The 18,745-nt window shown below is 33.2% G+C and overlaps 2 protein-coding genes across 2 annotated transcripts; one reads left to right on the top strand and one right to left on the bottom strand.

Moving 5' to 3' along the window:
* Positions 1–4,586: 4,586 nt before the first annotated feature.
* LOC110657956 (uncharacterized) lies at positions 4,587–9,603 on the top strand. Its single transcript, XM_058145211.1, has 8 exons — positions 4,587–5,016; positions 5,674–6,161; positions 6,243–6,315; positions 6,410–6,490; positions 6,586–6,649; positions 7,095–7,182; positions 7,323–7,407; positions 9,177–9,603. Exons 1-8 carry the CDS (start codon positions 4,906–4,908, stop codon positions 9,213–9,215), a joined length of 1,029 nt encoding a protein of 342 aa, XP_058001194.1. The 5' UTR covers positions 4,587–4,905; the 3' UTR covers positions 9,216–9,603.
* A 379-nt stretch (positions 9,604–9,982) lies between these two features.
* LOC110657923 (pre-mRNA-processing factor 19 homolog 1) lies at positions 9,983–17,887 on the bottom strand. Its single transcript, XM_021815370.2, has 18 exons — positions 17,721–17,887; positions 17,538–17,623; positions 16,816–16,887; positions 16,650–16,712; positions 16,056–16,142; positions 15,610–15,757; positions 15,409–15,527; positions 15,115–15,231; positions 14,473–14,568; positions 14,314–14,373; positions 13,086–13,160; positions 12,297–12,401; positions 11,915–12,046; positions 11,641–11,718; positions 11,468–11,564; positions 11,055–11,106; positions 10,634–10,704; positions 9,983–10,547 (listed from the first exon to the last, which is right to left on the bottom strand). The coding sequence occupies exons 1-18, from the start codon at positions 17,731–17,733 to the stop codon at positions 10,435–10,437; spliced, it is 1,584 nt and encodes a 527-aa protein (XP_021671062.2). The 5' UTR covers positions 17,734–17,887; the 3' UTR covers positions 9,983–10,434.
* Between the last annotated feature and the right edge of the window lie 858 nt (positions 17,888–18,745).

The following is an 18,745-nucleotide window of genomic DNA, read 5'->3' as shown; positions in this document are numbered from 1 at the left end:
AGAAAATTATGATTCTTTTTGCAATAGTCTAGTAATATTGCTAAGGACCGCGGGGCAAAGTTTTAGAATTTTTAGAGCTTATTTGGGTAATTTTTGCAAAAATGGTCAATTATAGAGACTAAATTGAAATTTTACATGTTGTGATGGATGATTGATTTGGTGGGCCCAGGAGAGGCTGTGTGATGTGATTGAGTTGTGGACATATGGATTGTGAATATAGAAGTGTGTTTTGAGCCCTTTTGCAGGTTGGGTAGGTCCTAGGTATAGGAGAGACTCTGCCGGATTTTCGGCACGACTTAGGACGTATTGGTCTTTTTCTTTGTTTGTATTGAGTTAAATTTATTAAATGATTGTAATAAAATTGTCAGGTGAGCCGGAACAGCCTTCTTCCTCCGCTCAGCCGCCTCAGTGACCATCGTCAAGTCTATGAGTAAAATATTAATTTTAATTGTAATTTCACTATTATTATATGTTCAAGTATGCCCATGCATCACTTATATGCATATATTTATGTAATTAAACTCTAGGCACGATTTATGTTGCATTGATAACTGTTAAAGTGCCATGGATGTTGTTGTGGTAATTTGGAGCAGTGTGCGTGCGTTGGCGTGCGTGTGATGTGGTGTGGACTATGGATAGGACGGGTAGTCACGGCTTGAGTTCTTCGCTGGGACCCGATCCTTCGAGGGGTAGTCACGGCTTGAGTTCTTCGCTGGGACCCTCGATTTGGTTTATTAAGCGAAAGTCCGGCTTGAGTTCTTCGTTGGCACCAGGTTGGATTTAAGAGAGCTGTATAGGGGATCAGTTCCCATATATTATGATTGATGCTACAGGGTGCGTGAGTGCTCCAAATTACCTTTTTGATGTTATGATGTGAAAATGTTGTTGATGTTGCATTTCACTCTACGGGATGCATTAGTTTTAGATAGTTATAGAGATTATGGTTAAAATTGATATTTTACTCTCTGAGTCGAACGCTCACTCCTGTTCAATATTTTTTCAGGCCACAGGAGGATATTTTTGAGATTAACCTGCTTTCTTCCTCGCAGGTCGATTATTAATGTTTGTATAAACTTATTAAATCTTATAATTTCCGCATATGTTAGAAATGTTTATTTGATTTGGGTCTGTAAACTAAATTATTATTTTGGACCGGTAAACTTATATTCTATGCATGTTGATGGATTGGATGAGGGAGCTGACCTCCCATTTATTTTTATGCTGATGAGTATATGGAGGGTGAGCTGAGCTCCCCAATTGGGTATTTATTGTGTTTACAGGTCGGGTGAGTCAAAAACTCCCCGTTGGTAGGTCCATTTTACGGCCGGACTCTGTCCGGTTGATTTCTTGAAATTGGGCCCAAATGGGCCTTAGAGTTGGGTTAAGTGAATAGTTAGGCTTACTACGGGCCTCAGGAGCTTTAGGCTGGCCCAGGTCCTAGTGCCGGTCCGGCCCATAGGTTGGGTCGTCACAAAATCAATAAAATTTTCCTCTAATTTTTTCCTTTAAGTTGCTCTTAAACCGCCCCTAAACCGTTTTCAAACAGTCTTGAATTGTCATTTTTCGAACCATCCTTTAAACCATTTTGAACCAGGGCTCGAACCAGAATCGGTGGTTCAAAAATCGTCTTCCAAACCGTCCCACAGCGGTTTGGTTCAGGTTCATGATTTCATTGAACTTGAACCGGCGATTCCTGAACCGTGGCCACCCCTACCCACTCCTGTCACTAGCACATCCTCCTTCCCTTCACCCTTGTTTTTTAATTTTCAAATTTAAACTTGCTTTGAGTATGAAATCGAAAGCCACAGTGGATTGTCATAATTTGATGATCCACATCCTTTTCTTGCTTTTTGTCTTCTTTAATAGATTATTGAATTTGGTGGTTTATAATGGGACAAGCAGCATAAAATGGAGATAATTTTAAATTGAAGTTGAAAATTCCATCTGGTTGTCCTCTTTATGTTGTGCCATCTTAATTTTTAAAATAAAATATTGGGATTTGTCTCTAACTACTTTTTCCATTGAAGCAATTTTTTTTTTTTTCCATTGATCAATGTTTTGTTTTGATATTATCTTTCAGATGTTCAACATTCATTTGGAGTTACCAGTTAAGACAAATCAAGTCTTCAGTTCTTAGAGATTCTATGGTTTTAATCAAATGATCTTAAAACAATAGAATATGGGTATAGTTTCTGGAGGTAAAATCCAGCCAACACCATGATAATCGGCTCCCTTCTATGGGCGGTGACACGAAGATCCTCGCTGTTGAAATCCATATCAAGTACCAGCTGCCTGGTGAGGATCTTGATGCTTTAATTTTTGTCACCAACGATGAAGACCTTTCTGTTTGGGTTGGATAAGTTGGGCATGATTGTTAATTTTTGTGAATTGCTGATTTTTGCGATGAGACATTTATTGAATTTGAAATGAGATTTATGTATTTACTAATTTGGAATAAGAATGAAATTAACAAATATTGGGTTACTGATTGGATTTTTGGATTTTCTTTCTATTGTTAGTTGATTGATTTTCTTTCTATTGCTGATTTTCATTTGTCTTTCTGAATAAAATCTCATTATTTTTATAATTTATGTATGAATAACATTTGATGATTTTAATTATAATTTAAATTTAATACTGTTAAAAATATTTTAGAAATTTAATTATATATATATATTTTTGTAAGTTTTTTTTAAGTTTTTGTAATTTAATTTCTAAGTTTTTTTTTTATATTTTTGTAATTGATATTTAATGTTGAAAATATAAAATCTTACAAAATTTGATTTGATCGGTTTAAAATCAAACCAAACCGATATTTATCAGTTTTGTTCGATTTGATTCTCTATTAATGTTTGGTTTGGTTCGATTTTTAAAATTTTTTATTTTTAATTTTTGATTTTATAAGTTTAATTTGATTCAGAATCGAACCGACTGTTTGCATATCCTAAACTCCTCTCATTTTAAATTATAATAATTCAATTTTTTTTTCAGTATATGAATTGGAGAGCAAGAACTTTAACTTGGGTCTACCAAATAATAATATGTATAATATCATTAAATTATGCCAAGTTGTGCATAATAATTTAATCTTAAATTTCTATTTTATATTTTATTTTGATTGGTGCAGTGTAATTTATTAGTGTATCGTATTGTATTATATTATAAGATATAGTTTTTAATTGTTAATATGTTTGGAAAGTTAGTGTAATACAATACAGTTAATGACAATTTTTTTATTTTCTTAAATGATATAATATGGTAAAATAAAAATAAAAAAGTTATTAAAATATTCTTTATTGTTTTGAATATATAAATAGAATAAATATATTTATTTAAATGAAATATTAATTTATAAATAATTTTATAATAATAATTAAAGGTATATTTTATTTTTTAAATAATTCCTAAATATGTCTTATAAATTAATAGGATATTATTAAAATTTTATAAATTATGAAAAGATAAAATTAGAATACAAAATTTTTAAACTATCCCAATCCACTAAATTGGTGGTTTGAATTGAAACAATCCAAAACCACTATTATTAAAAAAAACAATCTTTCCAAATAAGATGATAGACTATACCATACACTATGAAACCATCACAAAACCATGATCCAAACAGGGAGTTAATTGCATTTTAATTATTAAATTATTATATTATATAATATTTTAATCTCAAAATTTTGTAATTTTTCATTGTTGATAATATAATAATTAAATCAAATAACTATGTTTGATAATTATATTAAAATTTTATCACAGATTTTATGAAATTATAAATTCAAATATGAATTGAAACTTAATTAATTAAAAAAAAATTAATTGTGATAATATATTAAAGTACTAATAAATTTTAATTTAATAATTCTAATATTATTTTTAAAATGTAAGGTTTTTTTTTATATATTTACAGTCTCACTATTTTATAATAGTAATTCTAAAATTATTATTTATAAAATAGGTTGAGCTTTTCATCTATTACTAAGGTTATTAACTATGAAAAAGGATATGACTATTTTTTATTGTTATGTAGCCCATCAATTGTTATCAATAATTGTGTCTGCATAAAATTTAAAATAATACTTTTTAATAAAATTAAAATTTAATTAATAAAAAATATTAATTCAAACTCTCATCGTCACTTAATTATAAAGTTATTTCATTATCATCCTTAACTTTAATTTATAATATAAAAACACTTAAATTTTAATTTAATGTCACCTAAAAGACTTTCTGGTTAAATTTTATTGAGTATTCTAAAAATAAATTGATATGAACATGTCTAATACAATATAAAAATATTTATTTTTATCACATAGAAAGAGCATTTCTAATTGTGACTGAAACTTTATTGATAATTTTTTATTTTATCTTATTTTTTTCTTTAGTTTTAGACACATTAAACCCAAAATTATTTTTCATCATATCTAATATCCAAACTTTGAATGGTGTTAAAGAACAGTCGGTAAAATTAAGCTAAAAAAAAGAATTGGGAAGGTAAGCTAGTTGTCATGGTATATTGGAATAGGAAGGTAGGAGAGACGTATAAAAGGAGCATAGCAGAGGGAATACAGAAAACAACCGATGAAAATACTTGTCCGAAGAAACTACAATTCCTAACTTTCTCTGACTAATGCAAATTTAGATTTCCATACACTACCCTTTGCCCTTTCCTTCCTCTCCACCGACGAACTTTCCTTTCTCTCTCTCTCTCTCTCTCTCTCTCTCTCTCTCTCCCTCCCTTTTAGAACCCAAAAAGAAAAACAGAAAACACAAGCTGTACCACCTTACAGGATAATCTCAATCATCTTCTAAATTTATAAGGACAGCTTTCAACTATATGGTTGCATCCAAAGTTGTTAAATTTTATGCAAAGGAGGTGGCAAGAAGAGTTTAGAGAATATGTATACATTGAAAGAGAAAGTCTCAAATCAGCTCTCTCGTTTCTTTGCTGAATCTCAAAATTCTTCTTCTCCTCTTCCTTCCCCTTGTTCATCAGCCGACACTTCTCAGGTAATTTTGTTCCTTTTCTTGGTTAATTATCTTTTTTGGTTGATGGGTTCATTTTCATTCTCTTGTTTTCTTTTCCCTCTTTAAAGAATGTTAGATCTGATACAATGTAGTTATGCAGTTGAATTTGCTTGTTGATTTCTGGGTGATTGTATGGTTTTGTTGGCTCCTTTAATTGAATTACATAAATTGGCAGTAAATAATAATGAATATTTTACCTTCTCTTATTTTCGATCCTTGGGAGGAAAAGGATTCAGTGTTGTGGCCAACTTGAAATTGAGTTTTTCAATTTGAGATTACTATGATGTTGCTGGAGTTATATAAATATGCTATCTATGTTTGTAATATTATTTTTCCACATATAAACAAGTAATGCTTGGTAGCTCAGAAATCTTGACAGGGGAGACCCTGAAGATTTTGTTTTGTAGCTAAATAAAGAATAAAGAAAAGTAGAGACAAAGAAAATATATTTTTATTTTTATCCAAGGAAACCCGAAACTTAGGATTTTTTTTGTATCTTATAAATCAACAATTCCGTATTTTACATGCACCATGGAGAAGATAATTGCTTTTTCTTTTTTTTTTTTTTAGTAAATTTTATTAGCATTGTCCTTTAGAATTTTATGATTTGGTTGTGATGCAAGATATTTGAATGTGTAGGCCAGGCCGTTCTCTGATGGGGGGAAATCATTTTCTTCATATTTTCACTTCACTGTCCCTTCATTAAACTTTGGTGGGTCTAGATCAAACAAACACCAACATGAGTTAAAGCCAATTCATTCACCACCTTTTAGATGGGGTAGTAAAGGTTTGAAACAGGAAGATGAACACTCAGATAGATATCATGAATGCAACACAGTTTCTGAGGATGAGAACTTGAAAAATTATTGGGAAGACAGTAAAGAAAGCATTGAAGTTAGTGTCAACAAACAAACAGATAAAACACTTGACAGCAATGACGTCGGTGCCTCTGGAAGGAGCAGTAGTGATAGTGATGTATTTGAGGAAGCGCGAGAACAGCAGACTCCACGGAGCCCAGTATTCCATCTCATGAATGAGTCATCTTTTATTTCCTCGGAATTGTACGACTTCTTGCATTCATCCCTTCCTAATATAGTGAAGGGATGCCAATGGGTTTTGTTATATAGGTAAACTTTGTTGATATAGCTGTAGACTGTTTCTTGCATTTAGATCTTGATTCATTGTTGATTCTTTCAAATGAAGGGCAGTACGTTAAAGCATGGCATATCACTCCGGACACTTATTCGCAAGAGTGCAGATCTTTCCGGTCCCTGTTTGTTGGTATGCTAATTTTCGTGGTCTGATGAATACCATTACAATTCCTCATGAGAGTTTTGTTTATTATCTGGTTGCAATTGTGTTATGAAATTTTTAGATTGTTGGTGATAGACAAGGTGCTATATTTGGTGGTCTTCTAGAATGTCCATTGAAACCTACACCCAAGAGAAAATATCAGGTATATATATACATATTTTACATTTTATATTCTTGACCTTTTACTGTTTAAAATGTTCATTGAATATCTTTACCTTTTTCTGATTCCAATGATAGGGGACAAACCAGTCATTTGTATTTACAACTATATATGGTGAACCAAGGCTATTTAGACCAACTGGTAAGCATTTATTTTTACTCATTATCTTCTTGGATATTGTAACAAACAGGTTCAAGAATACATACATATATTGAGACGTGAGAATGGTAATTTGGAACCACCCTATGTTGTACTATATTTCTTATACTCTATAAAAAAAGTCAAAATTATTGCTGTAATGAGATACTTTGGTCAATTGATTCTTTACTTCTGAAGGGATATAGTGAGGTCTCAAAGCTCTCTTTTTATGCTAAAACATAATAAATCAACAAGGGTATTGTAATTCCAACTCAAAAGGAAAGTGTTTTTGATGTTTGTGATCTTGATGGATGCGTAAACACTTGATTAAGCCTTAGGATTTCTGAATAGTTTTACTAATAACTATGCCTCCAATGGTTAATAAACCCTAAAAATATCATTTTGCTTATATTTTTGAACTGGTCTTGTGACTGATTGATTTAAATAGGTGCCAACCGATATTATTACATGTGTTTGAACGACTTACTAGCACTTGGTGGCGGCTGCAACTTTGCTTTGTGCTTGGATGGAGACCTGTAAGTTTCTTTGTCAACCATTCTTCTTTGAATTCTCCCCCCAACCACCCCCCCCCCCCCCCCTTTAATGAAAAAAAAAAAAACCTTCAAGATATTTTCCTTCACATAATTATTTTAATTTCTTTTCTTCCTTGAAATAGGTTAAATGGAACTAGTGGACCTTGTGAAACATTTGGGAACTTATGCCTGGCCCACCAACCAGAGTTTGTATTAAAAAATGTTGAGGTAATCTAACTATTCTTAACTGTCCCCTAAACTTGAAAAAAAAAATGCCTGGATCAAATGGTGCTTAAGCAGTTTTACTTCATTTGTCTTATTGGCTGTTACTCCATCATCATCAGTCATATTCTTATATGAACTGTTAATGCATTATGATCTATGGGTGAATTATTGAAGCAATAGCTGCTGCAGTGTATCAAAGCCATCATCCTTTTTTTGGTCATCTTACTTTATTCACCAATGTAGTGCTTGTTACCTTTTGTTTGCATGTGATCCCAATGGGAGTTGTTGGGATTGTTCTTGCAATATCATACCATATTGCCATGATGGATGCTGTTGATCCTGCCTGAAACTTTTATTAAAGACACAAATCAGATTTCTAAAGACACAATTCTAGACTACTGAAATCACACTAGAGGAGCTCATGCTGTTTGCTTTATCAGCAAGTTGGTCTTATTTTGTGGCTTTCAAGTAGGTGTTTTACTGCTCAATCTGTGACAAGGACTTTAAGATTTTTTTTTTCTCCTTGGACAATTAAGAAGAAACAAAGGTTTAATCAGTAATAATGTTTATGAATCAAAGTCTGCTTTTAGACATTGCTAGAGCATAGTTGCAGTAGTAAAATCCTATTATTGACAAGAAGGATTCTCTCTCTCATTTTGCCATTCAATATCTGCCTTTAAGACTCTTCTCTCAAACAAGCCCTACATGATGTACTCTTTTCAAAATTTTGTTATTTTCTATATCAGCGCAAGTCCTTGTGCCAGAAGTATTTCTGTGTCTAGCAGAGTTAAACCTTCAATTGCTGCATGCTATTCCCAAATATATTGACCACAAAAGCTGAGAAGGTGAATTAGGGTTTGTTTAGTTTAACTGTTGAATACAGCTGATAACTGTTAGCTGATAGCTGTTACTGTTAACTGATAACTGGTAGCTGATGATAGCTGATTTATGTTAAGTATTGGGTAAAACTATATTTAGCTATTGCTATTGATATGCGAAATGACTAGTAAGGGTATATATTATATTATTTATTTTATTATTAAAATAAATATAAAATTATAAATTTATTATATTATATTATTTATTTGATTATTAAATTAAATATATAATTATTAATCTATTATATTATATTATTTATTAAATTATTAAAATAAATATATAATTATTAATCTATTATATTTTATCATTTATTTTATTATTGAAATAAGAAAATAATTAAATTTTTTAAAAAATAATTGAATAACTTTAAAAATATAGATAAAATAATAAAGAAATTATTATTGTTGATAAAGAAAAAAATTATAATTAATTTTAAGTTTTTATAAGTTTTTAGATACAAATAAATATTTTATATTTTATGTTATTAATAAAAAACATTTTAATAAAGTTAAAATGCGTTAATTAAAATATTAAAGTTATAAATAAAAAATATAAAAGTATTAATAATATTAATTTTCGAATTAAATAAAAAAGAATAATATGGTCAAAATAAAAAAGAAAATCAAATCAGCTATCAGCTGATACAAATATATTAGTTACCCATTAGCTATCAGCTTTATTTTTTTAAGCTTACTAAACACTCTAGTTTACCTGTTTAGGTATCTATCAGCCATTAACTACACCCAACAGGTGAACCAAACGCCCCTTAGCCAGACAAACAACATTTACATCTTTGAACTTCTTTACAATTTTTAATATATCGCATCCATAGCTGCATATTTTAGTTTTCAAATTACTGTCCTTCACGTTGATGATATATTCTTACTGTGCAGCTTTGGGGGTTTACACATTCATCAAAATACCTTTCCTGACACAAGGAGATGGAAGCTTGTCATTTTATCTTTAATTATTTGTGATTTCATTCTTTATTCTTCCAACTGTGGAGTGCTCCAATTATGTTGGCATTGGCTATTAGTAAAATATTATCAATTTCTGCTGCTGAATTCATTAATTGCTGCCAAGGAGTGCTTCAGTCTTTAGAATTGGTCTTTAGAGTGGATATCCTTTTTCATAAAGACAGAGTGAGCTGCAATGTGGCCAGCTTTATTGTTGTAAAATAAAATTAGTTAAGGGAGTGCAGTTACAGAAAGGAGGGCTAAAAAGGGTAGAGGCTATAAGCGCGCACATATATGTTTTATCTTTAGTATTGTTGAACTTATTTAAGGGTTATGTTATTAATAGCTTGTTGGATTCACTTTATCATCTGATTTTTGTTCTCTTATTTTTTATTCGCATGTGGTCGTCCATATTGCTGACGGATAATTGTTCAAATCGTAAAATATGATATCATTGTGAAACTGTTACGTAATGTTGTATACTATATGAAGGAATTAAGGTGATGTCAAAATCTAAATTAATAAAAGATTACAAATTTATTAATTTATCAAAAATTAAAAGCAATGATAAACTGAAGATTCATCCTGAGTGGACTTTTTCCCCTTCCCCAGTTAGTGTTTTTATAAACCTTCCATGATAATTCTAAATAAAAAGCATATACAATGCAAGCATTCCCAATGACCATAAAATGGGTTTTGCAGACTGAACCATCCAAATGGCACAAGGTTTCGAAGCATAAATCTAGTACAAACAACTCACTTTATAATGCGTATGTAATCGAACCAAACTGCAAAAGGTTGATGTCAATAAGCTAGTGTATCGACCAATAAGGATAAATTTAACTATAGAAGCACATTACAAATTTAGAAGGATATGAATTGAAGTAGCAAGCAAAATCTCAAGGTGTAGATCAAATGCAAGGTCTATTTTCTGGAAATCCCAATGACAATTTAATACAATAGGACTGACTAGCTATTCAATTTCACTTCTTCAATCCCAGGTGACCCTGCACCTAGTCACATGGCTTCATTAATAGAAAATTGAGTGAAGGGTCAACTCTGCACAATTGATGAGAAATCAAGTTCTACCATTTGCTTCATCAGCCAAAACAGTACAGCCCAACAGAAGCAATAAAAGCAACTTCAAGGAATATCAAGAGCCCACTTCCAAATCAAGCAACTTGCACACATTGCATCACTCTGTTTGACCATCATCCCCAGGCAGGCCAAATATACGGAGGTTGCGATCCATTGATCCTACTGCTATGTATTTTGCATCAGGACCAAATTTTACACAAGTTGCTCTTCCTGGTAATTCGAGCACAATCATTGGTGATTACTCAAGTGATAGATGGATGCAACAAATGATAATGAACAAAGGAAAGAGGAAAAACCTGTGCCAGACAAATCAGGGAGAGTTTTGATGCAATTCCATTCTGCTTTCACACTGGCAACTTGGAAAACTCTGCACCATAAAAAAGTTAATCACTTATCAGGACAAGATTAGGAAACATGTTACTAGGGCAACACCCCCAGCCCCCCACCCCCCTCCCTCCCTCCCTCCCTCCCCTCCTTGTTTTCTTTTTGCAGCACTAGACAATATTATCTTTATTAAAGGAAAAATAAATTAAGTGCTTCTGGACATCCCAAAAGATTTTGGAAATAGGCAATGGATAGTATATTTCAATTGCAGACAGAAATGAAAAAAGAAAGGAGAAGAAAATAATCTCTTGACAATCAAGGGAAAGCCTAATATTTTAGAGAAAAAAAAATGACGGAAAATCCAATGTTTGAAAATCCATAAGACACGCCCACCTTATATCTGAGCCTCCAACTCCAAGATAACAGCCACTGTGGTCAAATTCCACTGCAACAACCACAAACAACCATCGTTACACATTGCTTTTCATGATTGCTTCATCACGAAAGAAAATTGTCAAGAAAACAACTAAACAAAATGACTTCTGCTATCTTTCTGTTCATCAATAAGATATATATGGCCATGGAACAAGATTTGCTAATTCCAGAACCTTTTCAAGCTATAAAAGACAACCAACGAAACTCCCCATTAGACAAGCTTAGAGTTTTACAGAGCACAAGATCTAAACTAGGACACAGCTGAATAATGTGGGGAATTATTTATTGTAGCAAACAGAGCCAATGAGAGGTCATATATAATACACAGGAAAATAAGGGGCAAGACATTGCAGTATTACATCAATGCATACCAGAGTTTGTTGGTGTATCTGAATCATAAAGATTGAGTGTCCGGAAGTTCTTCAATTTCCGCAGATCCCATAGTTTAACACTATCATGTGCTGCAGTCTGTCCAGTTTAACCAAATAAATGAGATTGTAAGAAATCAGGTCACCCATTCACCGCATTTGTCAAAAATACATACCGCTAGGAAGTAACCATTTTCTGAGAAAGATATAGCAGTCACTGCTCCTACATGTCCATCAAATTTTGCAACATTTAACTGTGAAGCAATAAAGTAAACTGCAGAATGTGAACTTCAAAACAAGTAATAATAATGAAGTAAAAACAAACAGATCAACAGATGAAAGGTTCCATTTTTTGCACGCATAGAAATGTGCATACATCTCTTGACTCTCCAGTTATGCACTTTGGAAAGGCTATAAGCACAATTAAGGTTGATGCTGAAGGAGCAATACCTGGCTTTTTACATCCCAAATTTTAACAACGGCTTCTGAGGTGCCTGTTCCAAGGATGAGACCATCAGGATGAAAAGCTGCAGATGTATAGCCCTCAGGTTTAGAAGTGTCGGATTTTGAAGTGTCAGAGACCTGCAATAATTTTTTTTATCAAACGCTCCACATTAAAATTAAAACAAAAAGCAAGTTTTAAGCAGAAGACAACATTTGAAAGTACCAATTTATGTACGTGTCAGGCACCCCCATACAAAATACAAGCCAGTTAATGAAATAAAAAAGAATTTCAAGCAACCCTGAGAAGGTTTTGTGTGTGTGTGCTTGCGTGACTGTGTTTGTGAGAGAGAGAGAGAGAGAGAGAGAGAGAGAGAGGGAGGATATGGACCTGTGTCAAGCATGAGCCAGAGGAGAGATCATAGAAGCACCATGTATTATCGAGAGAAGCAGTCACAAAGTAGTCGTTGGTGGCATGGACAGTGACAGCATTTACCTGACAGGATTGATAAACAAACCCATCGTATGTCAATACTCAATAGATGGCACAAAATCAGAACAGCATCACAATCAGCTAAATCAAAGCATTAGACTAGGAAATATGAAAATAGGTTAAGGTTCTTTTCTCAGCCGAGTATGGTTAAGAAACAAGCATCACATTTTAAGACTTCTCAAATTGAATTCAGTAGGCTATGATAGTGGAATGATTATCACATATTCATTTGACTACTAGAAGATATACTTATGCTGCATTTCTCAAAACTAAACTTGGAGTAGAAGTCTGTTTATATTAAGAAATTTTCAGTGAGCTCGCCTCAAAGCGTGTGCATGTAAAGTAAATCTCCATCACCACACCAGTGAGAGCGAGGGAGGGGGCAACAGACACAACAAGCAATGAAGATATATACATCAGTCCCACATTACTCAAGCAAAAGGTGCTTTACATGACGCTTAACAAAACAAGCCACAAGGCGGATTCAAAAGCCCTTTGACAATTTGCCAGACATTACCTATCCAGTCCCATTTTAACATAGACAACCTATGCCAAGGATCTATAAAAAAAAGAAAGACAGTCATAATTAGACTGTCCAAAACATGGGGCAACTTCTGGAATTAGTTCACATGGCTCAGAATAACCACCAGCCATTTATATACAACATGCAGATTGAAAGGCATTCACCTCAGCAGTATGATCCTTCAAGATGTGTCTGCAGTCATAGTTTCCATCTTCAGATCCTTGCCATATGCGAACAGTCTGCAACATTGAAAAGAAAAATATAGAAGATAAGAATAAAGGAAAATGCTAACAGTTAATGGAACATGAACAACTTTGCAGACACTAGTTAGTTTTCCATGTGTCTTAAGCCAAAATAAAAGGTATTTGTCTTAACTTATAAGCTAGTCAAACCAACTTATAAACTCCAAAAATAAGCTGACCAGTTTGTTTATAAAATTTTTTGGGCACATAAGCACTAAACAAAAAAAATAATAATAATAAGTCTGTGCGATCAGCTTTTTATTTTGGTGTTTACATGCAACATACTTATAAGTTAGTTTGACCAAGTACACTACTATATTACCCTCGTTTAATTTTAAAATTATACCACATACCTTATTTAATACCCTTTTTAGTATTTTAAAAATAAATATGCTTATAAGCTATTTTTTACCAAGCATATCAACTACTTATCAACCACTTAGAAGCACTTTAACCAAACAAGTAATTACTTAAAATTTGAAATAATTAGCTTCCAAGCACTAAATGCTTATAAGCTAATTTTCCGAAACTAAACTAAACGCCCTCTAACAGTGTGTTTGGATGGAGTGAGGAAGGGTTTTATAAAACAAAATAAGGTAAGGTAATGGAAGGTAAGGTCCTAACCTACCAATTTGGTTGAAAAAGTGAGTTTACGAGATTTTGAAACCTCCAAAAAACCTTATCTTCTTTAAAAAAACATTCCTCCCAAATGTGCATGGTACTTTAAAAACCCATTCCTTACCTCAAAAAACTTCCTTCCAAACAAGCTGTAAAAGTCATAGGCTATGAAATACTCTCTTCTCATAAAGTAAATAATAAAATTTGTAATAGCACCAAACAGAACTATGATTTTTGGCTCAAAATTACCTCTCTCTCATAAACATAAGGGCTCTAATTAATGCTTTTGTTTTTCAGAAATGATGTTAATTTTGTGAAGTTGGATTGTTGTTCAACTAATTGAAAAGTGGACTAATAAGCTGGCAAATCCTAGAAAAAATGGCAGACAATACAAAATGGAATAATATATAAGGACGTTGATTGAGATAACTTCCATTAGATGTTGCAAAAAGCTGGTTCACTTTATAATTAAACAGAAAATAATATACGTCAAATTGTAAACACTAGATTTTAGATGCATGTGATGAATTACCTTGTCTGCAGATCCAGTTAAAAATAAATCACCCTCTGCAACAAATTTCACACTGGTGACCTACCAAACAAATGGTGTGATCAGCCAAATAACCTCCCTTCAGACAAAAAGAGCTGCAGTGATATATATAGTTAAAAAAAATTAAAAAAAAAAAAAAACCTTCTTTGAGTGACCACTTAGTGTAGATAGGATCTGTCCTGATAGGCGATCAAAAAGTACTGCAGTGGAATCAACGCCTCCAGTAGCAATGATGTCCTAAAAGACACAGAAAAGTTGCATTAATTTGAAACGCAACAATAATACAGTCAGCACAAGGCAAATACAAAGGTTCAATTATTACAATGAAGCAACAGTAACATGTGTGCTAGTAAGTGAATCTCCACAGTCTGACATCTCTACAAAGAAACCCTGAGCATGCAAACGCCTCCAAAGGTTTTAACAAGCCCACTTGCATCACTTAACATTAGGGGTTTATATTTTTTTTTCTTTTCCAATATTCACCTCATATTTTTCATTTGCCCCCTCGCTATTATTCAAAAGAAATTTTGGCTCATCACACTCAAGTCAGAAGTGACAAGAGCATGCAAATTCATTGATTGTATTAGAAGAACCACCTGCCTAAAGCTTTCTGTAAAAACCTATAGCTGCCACAAGTCAAGGGCAGCTGCTACAACATTCTCAATCAGAAGAGCACCTGCATAACACACATCTTGCAGACAGTTTGCCATAAAATCTGCTAAACACACAACACATGCGAGTACATGAACATACATAAAGGACAAATTCTAAACATCCCTGTACCTTAGGGTAATGGATATCAATAGAGACAATGCCTGGCTTGCTGGTTTTGTGAAGGGGATGACTGGAAAGCTGTGTGTACCTCTCTAAAGCATCAATAGGAGACAATGTTGGAGGAATCTAATCAACATGGAAAAGGAAAGATAAGAAATCAACATGGAGAAAGAATCCTAACTTCATTAAACTTGCTGCTGCTCTTAAATATATGAAACAAGAATATTATGAGTTATGAAAAATCAATGATCCCTAAAAAGTGTACTTCAAAATTGAAAATCTACAAACTTAAGCTCAGAATACCTGCCGCTTTTTCCGCTGTTGTGAAAGAGCCGCATTACAGTCTGTTAACTTAGTAATGATGTCAGAAATTCCAGCATGTGCTCTCTTTCCAGGTGGCCCCAAATCACCGTCCTCAGCAGCTAAAGTGACATCAAATCCTAAATGAGGAATTGAATATCGATGGAATCAAACTATAAAACCACGAAGCATACAAGGAAATACCTCTTTTTCCATTGCTAAGAGCAGAGGCATTAGCTGTAGCAGCTGCTGTTGCTAACATAGGCATTTGCCTCTCAGCTTGTGCAAGTAATAGCCTTGCTTCATCCCTTTCCTTTTTAAGCCTTGCAATCACTCGGCAAGCAGCATCATGCTGCCCAAAATAATAACCATAAAGTAGACCCAAGTCCAAATAATTAAGTAAGCAAGTGACACTTTCAAAAATCCAATCTACAACAGATTTACTAGAAAAGAAAAACTAATAGTAAACATAAGTACACTAAGAGGAATGGCGTCAATAACTTGACAAAGACAATGCTGAACTGAACCAAAGAAGAACAGGAACATATGACAATAGGAAACATGATTTGTTGAGATTTAACCAGAGGATGATACATGACAGATTTGCATCAAAATCACAATATTAGCAAGCTGTAACTGAGTTCAATTACCTGGTATAATGCATGGCTTAGCTCTTGCCTTGCAGTATGTAGTTGTTGCTCCAAAGCAAAATTAGAAAGCATCAGACCATCCCATTCCTATAATAACCAAATAGAAAAACTTTTTAAGTAATTCAAATAAAAAAAAAAGGAAATTATTCTCAATAATATAGGCCACTGTAACAATTTGCATACAGTAAAATGAACACGCAACAAGCATTCAATGAACAGCCAGCCAAATGCTTAGGGATACAATCGGATGATCGATGTATATATATAACTATGCCTTATAGTTAAAGATACATTTCTATTTTTGCAGTCAATATATCTCCACCAATTAAAAGTTCAAATTGTCACCATTCACCAATATCTATCGCTGTAAATGAACTCTAAGGAAACATATATCTTGTAAATCATCAACCACAATCAAAAGGAACCATTTGAGATTGATAACAAATAAACGCAACATATGATTGAGTATAAACCATCACACAAATGATTATCAACCTGATGGTGATGATTAGATGTGAAATCAATGCAATGCAAGCATCATTCTCATTTTTAATATAAATGGATTTATCAAGGGAATGATTAAGGTATACATACATTCTGGAACATTCCAAGCATCCCAGGGATGCTAGCAGTCTGCACAGTTCTTGGTTTCACAATCTAAAGGGAAAGCCACAAGAACCAAAAAAGTTAATCATGAAAAGGTTATACGAATATTGAATATATAAAACTTTTATTAACAAGAAATGTCCACAAAGTATACCTTGCCTGTTTTGACCGGAACAATGTCATCCATTGTAAGTGGTTCCCCAGTAATTGGGCATTTTCCATAATCCTAATTAGATGATAAACAACAATACAGGGTTTATCAAACATAAGGCTAAAACATAAAAAACCAAGCTATCAATTTATAGATTGCCTAACAGGAGACAAAAAACATTCTGTTGTAGGGAGGGGAGACATCCTACGCATCCTTTCTTCTTAGGATTTAAATTGTTCCAAAAGAGATAGAAGAAACATATAAAATAAATAAATAAATAAATAAATAAAAAAAAACCAAAAGTCTCCTCTAGATATAGGTCCCTATTTCCTCAGGTGTATTGTAACCCTGATTTTTCATAATGAAAAATGGAACAGCCACATGACCTGAGATTAGTTAAATAAATGGTCTTGTTACCTCACATGTACAGAAGTAAAAAAATTCAATACTCCAACTATTAATTTGTTTCTTTCAGTCTTTTTTTCCCAATAACCAAACTAAATTCAACCCTCATATCAAAACCCTAAACAAGTTTTTTTTTATTATTATTATATTACTTGCATGCTTCCCTCAATTTTTCATTTGAAGTACTAAAAAGAAAAAAACGAAAAACCTTCAAATTTGCTTGCCCTGCATTTTCTCGCGGGCAAACATAAACATTAGAAACCGAAACCCTAAATTGCATAAAAATCAAATAAAAATTAAAAAAAAAAAGATAAACATACGGATATGTGCCTCTCGATTAAACGCTTCTCATATAAAAGCCCAGACTTCTTCGAGACCACGGGCTCTTCCGGCACCTCGCCGGAGACTGTAGGCACAAAACAGCACAATCAAAAACAGAGATCCATAAACACATACAAAAAGTGTGATATTCAAACGCAGAGGGAAGAGAGAAAGAGAGTTACTTGAGCAGTGCATTATGAAGAAAGCTAGGTTTTCTGTGTTGGGCTACTACCGTTCACAAGCAGGAGCTAATGATTTGTGAAATTAAGCAGCACTGGAAGCAGCAGCAGCAGCAGCTAAAGCGAAGAGGGAAAGAGATACGAAATTAGTGCCAAAGAAATAAAAAGCAGGTCAATGCTGTGGATTAGGGATACACCGACCCAACTGGACCATGAGGATGAAGCTTGGGCTTTCTTGTGGCCCAATAACCGGACAAGTTTACTAAAAGAGAGGGGTATTTAATTTCTTTTCCTCTCGGCCCACAAACTAGTAATGATGGAAGTACAGTTTCACATGTAGAGAGCAGGAAAATATGGCAGTGAAATTCTGGTCAATGAGAAATTACAGAAGGCATCAAACACATGCAAAAGAGACTTGAATGCAATATCTCAGATCCTATTTGGATTGTTATATATTGAAAAATCTATAATGGTTACAGACCACAATTTTGGGACTTTATTGATTCAAGCTCCAAGGAAGCTTTTGGTTTAGTTCCAAACACACTTGAAAGTTGAAGGCTAGCTTAATTATTCCTGCTAAGCCTGCATCTACTTTGGCATTGGGTATGCGCCAACTTGCAAAGTATTTCTTACCCACATCTGCACTATGCTTTCTGCCTTTAGAAAGAGAGTGGATAACACACTAACCCAGATTCTGTTGAGAGCTAGCAGAATCAAGCAACCATTAGTTCTTCATTGCAATAAGGAGAATAATCGGCTTCCTTTCGACAGTGAATGACTACTTGATCTAATCACATATATATCTTGAACGACAGTAGTAATTTTTCCAGCCTTGCATAATCAGACAACACACATAGCTAGCATGATTGCCGTTCATTTTTAGTTAATGCTTTTCTTGAGGATGTAAAGCATTAATTATGAGAATAAGGCACACTTCTTCACATGTTTAATATCACAGAATATAAAATTTAATTTTCACTGAGCCATATCGAATTTCTGCAACTTCAATGGAACAGCAAACTTATGAA

This window comes from Hevea brasiliensis, chromosome 4 (genome assembly GCF_030052815.1).
Source record: "Hevea brasiliensis isolate MT/VB/25A 57/8 chromosome 4, ASM3005281v1, whole genome shotgun sequence".
Classification (NCBI taxonomy): Eukaryota; Viridiplantae; Streptophyta; class Magnoliopsida; order Malpighiales; family Euphorbiaceae; genus Hevea; species Hevea brasiliensis.
Note: the sequence above shows the minus strand (reverse complement) of the source record. Positions and strands in the feature narration are given on the sequence as shown.

Bases quoted from the DNA above. Each gene is read 5' to 3' on its own strand.
- LOC110657956 (XM_058145211.1), top strand. From the start codon at position 4,906: ATGTATACATTGAAAGAGAAAGTCTCAAATCAGCTCTCTCGTTTCTTT. The intron at 6,316-6,409 runs GTATGCTAATTT...TGAAATTTTTAG, and splicing joins TTTCCGGTCCCTGTTTGTTG to ATTGTTGGTGATAGACAAGG. The intron at 7,183-7,322 runs GTAAGTTTCTTT...TCCTTGAAATAG, and splicing joins TTGTGCTTGGATGGAGACCT to GTTAAATGGAACTAGTGGAC.
- LOC110657923 (XM_021815370.2), bottom strand. The intron at 15,528-15,609 runs GTATTTCCTTGT...ATGTCACTTTAG, and splicing joins TCTTAGCAATGGAAAAAGAG to CTGCTGAGGACGGTGATTTG. The intron at 10,548-10,633 runs GTTTTTCCTCTT...TCGAATTACCAG, and splicing joins CCCTGATTTGTCTGGCACAG to GAAGAGCAACTTGTGTAAAA.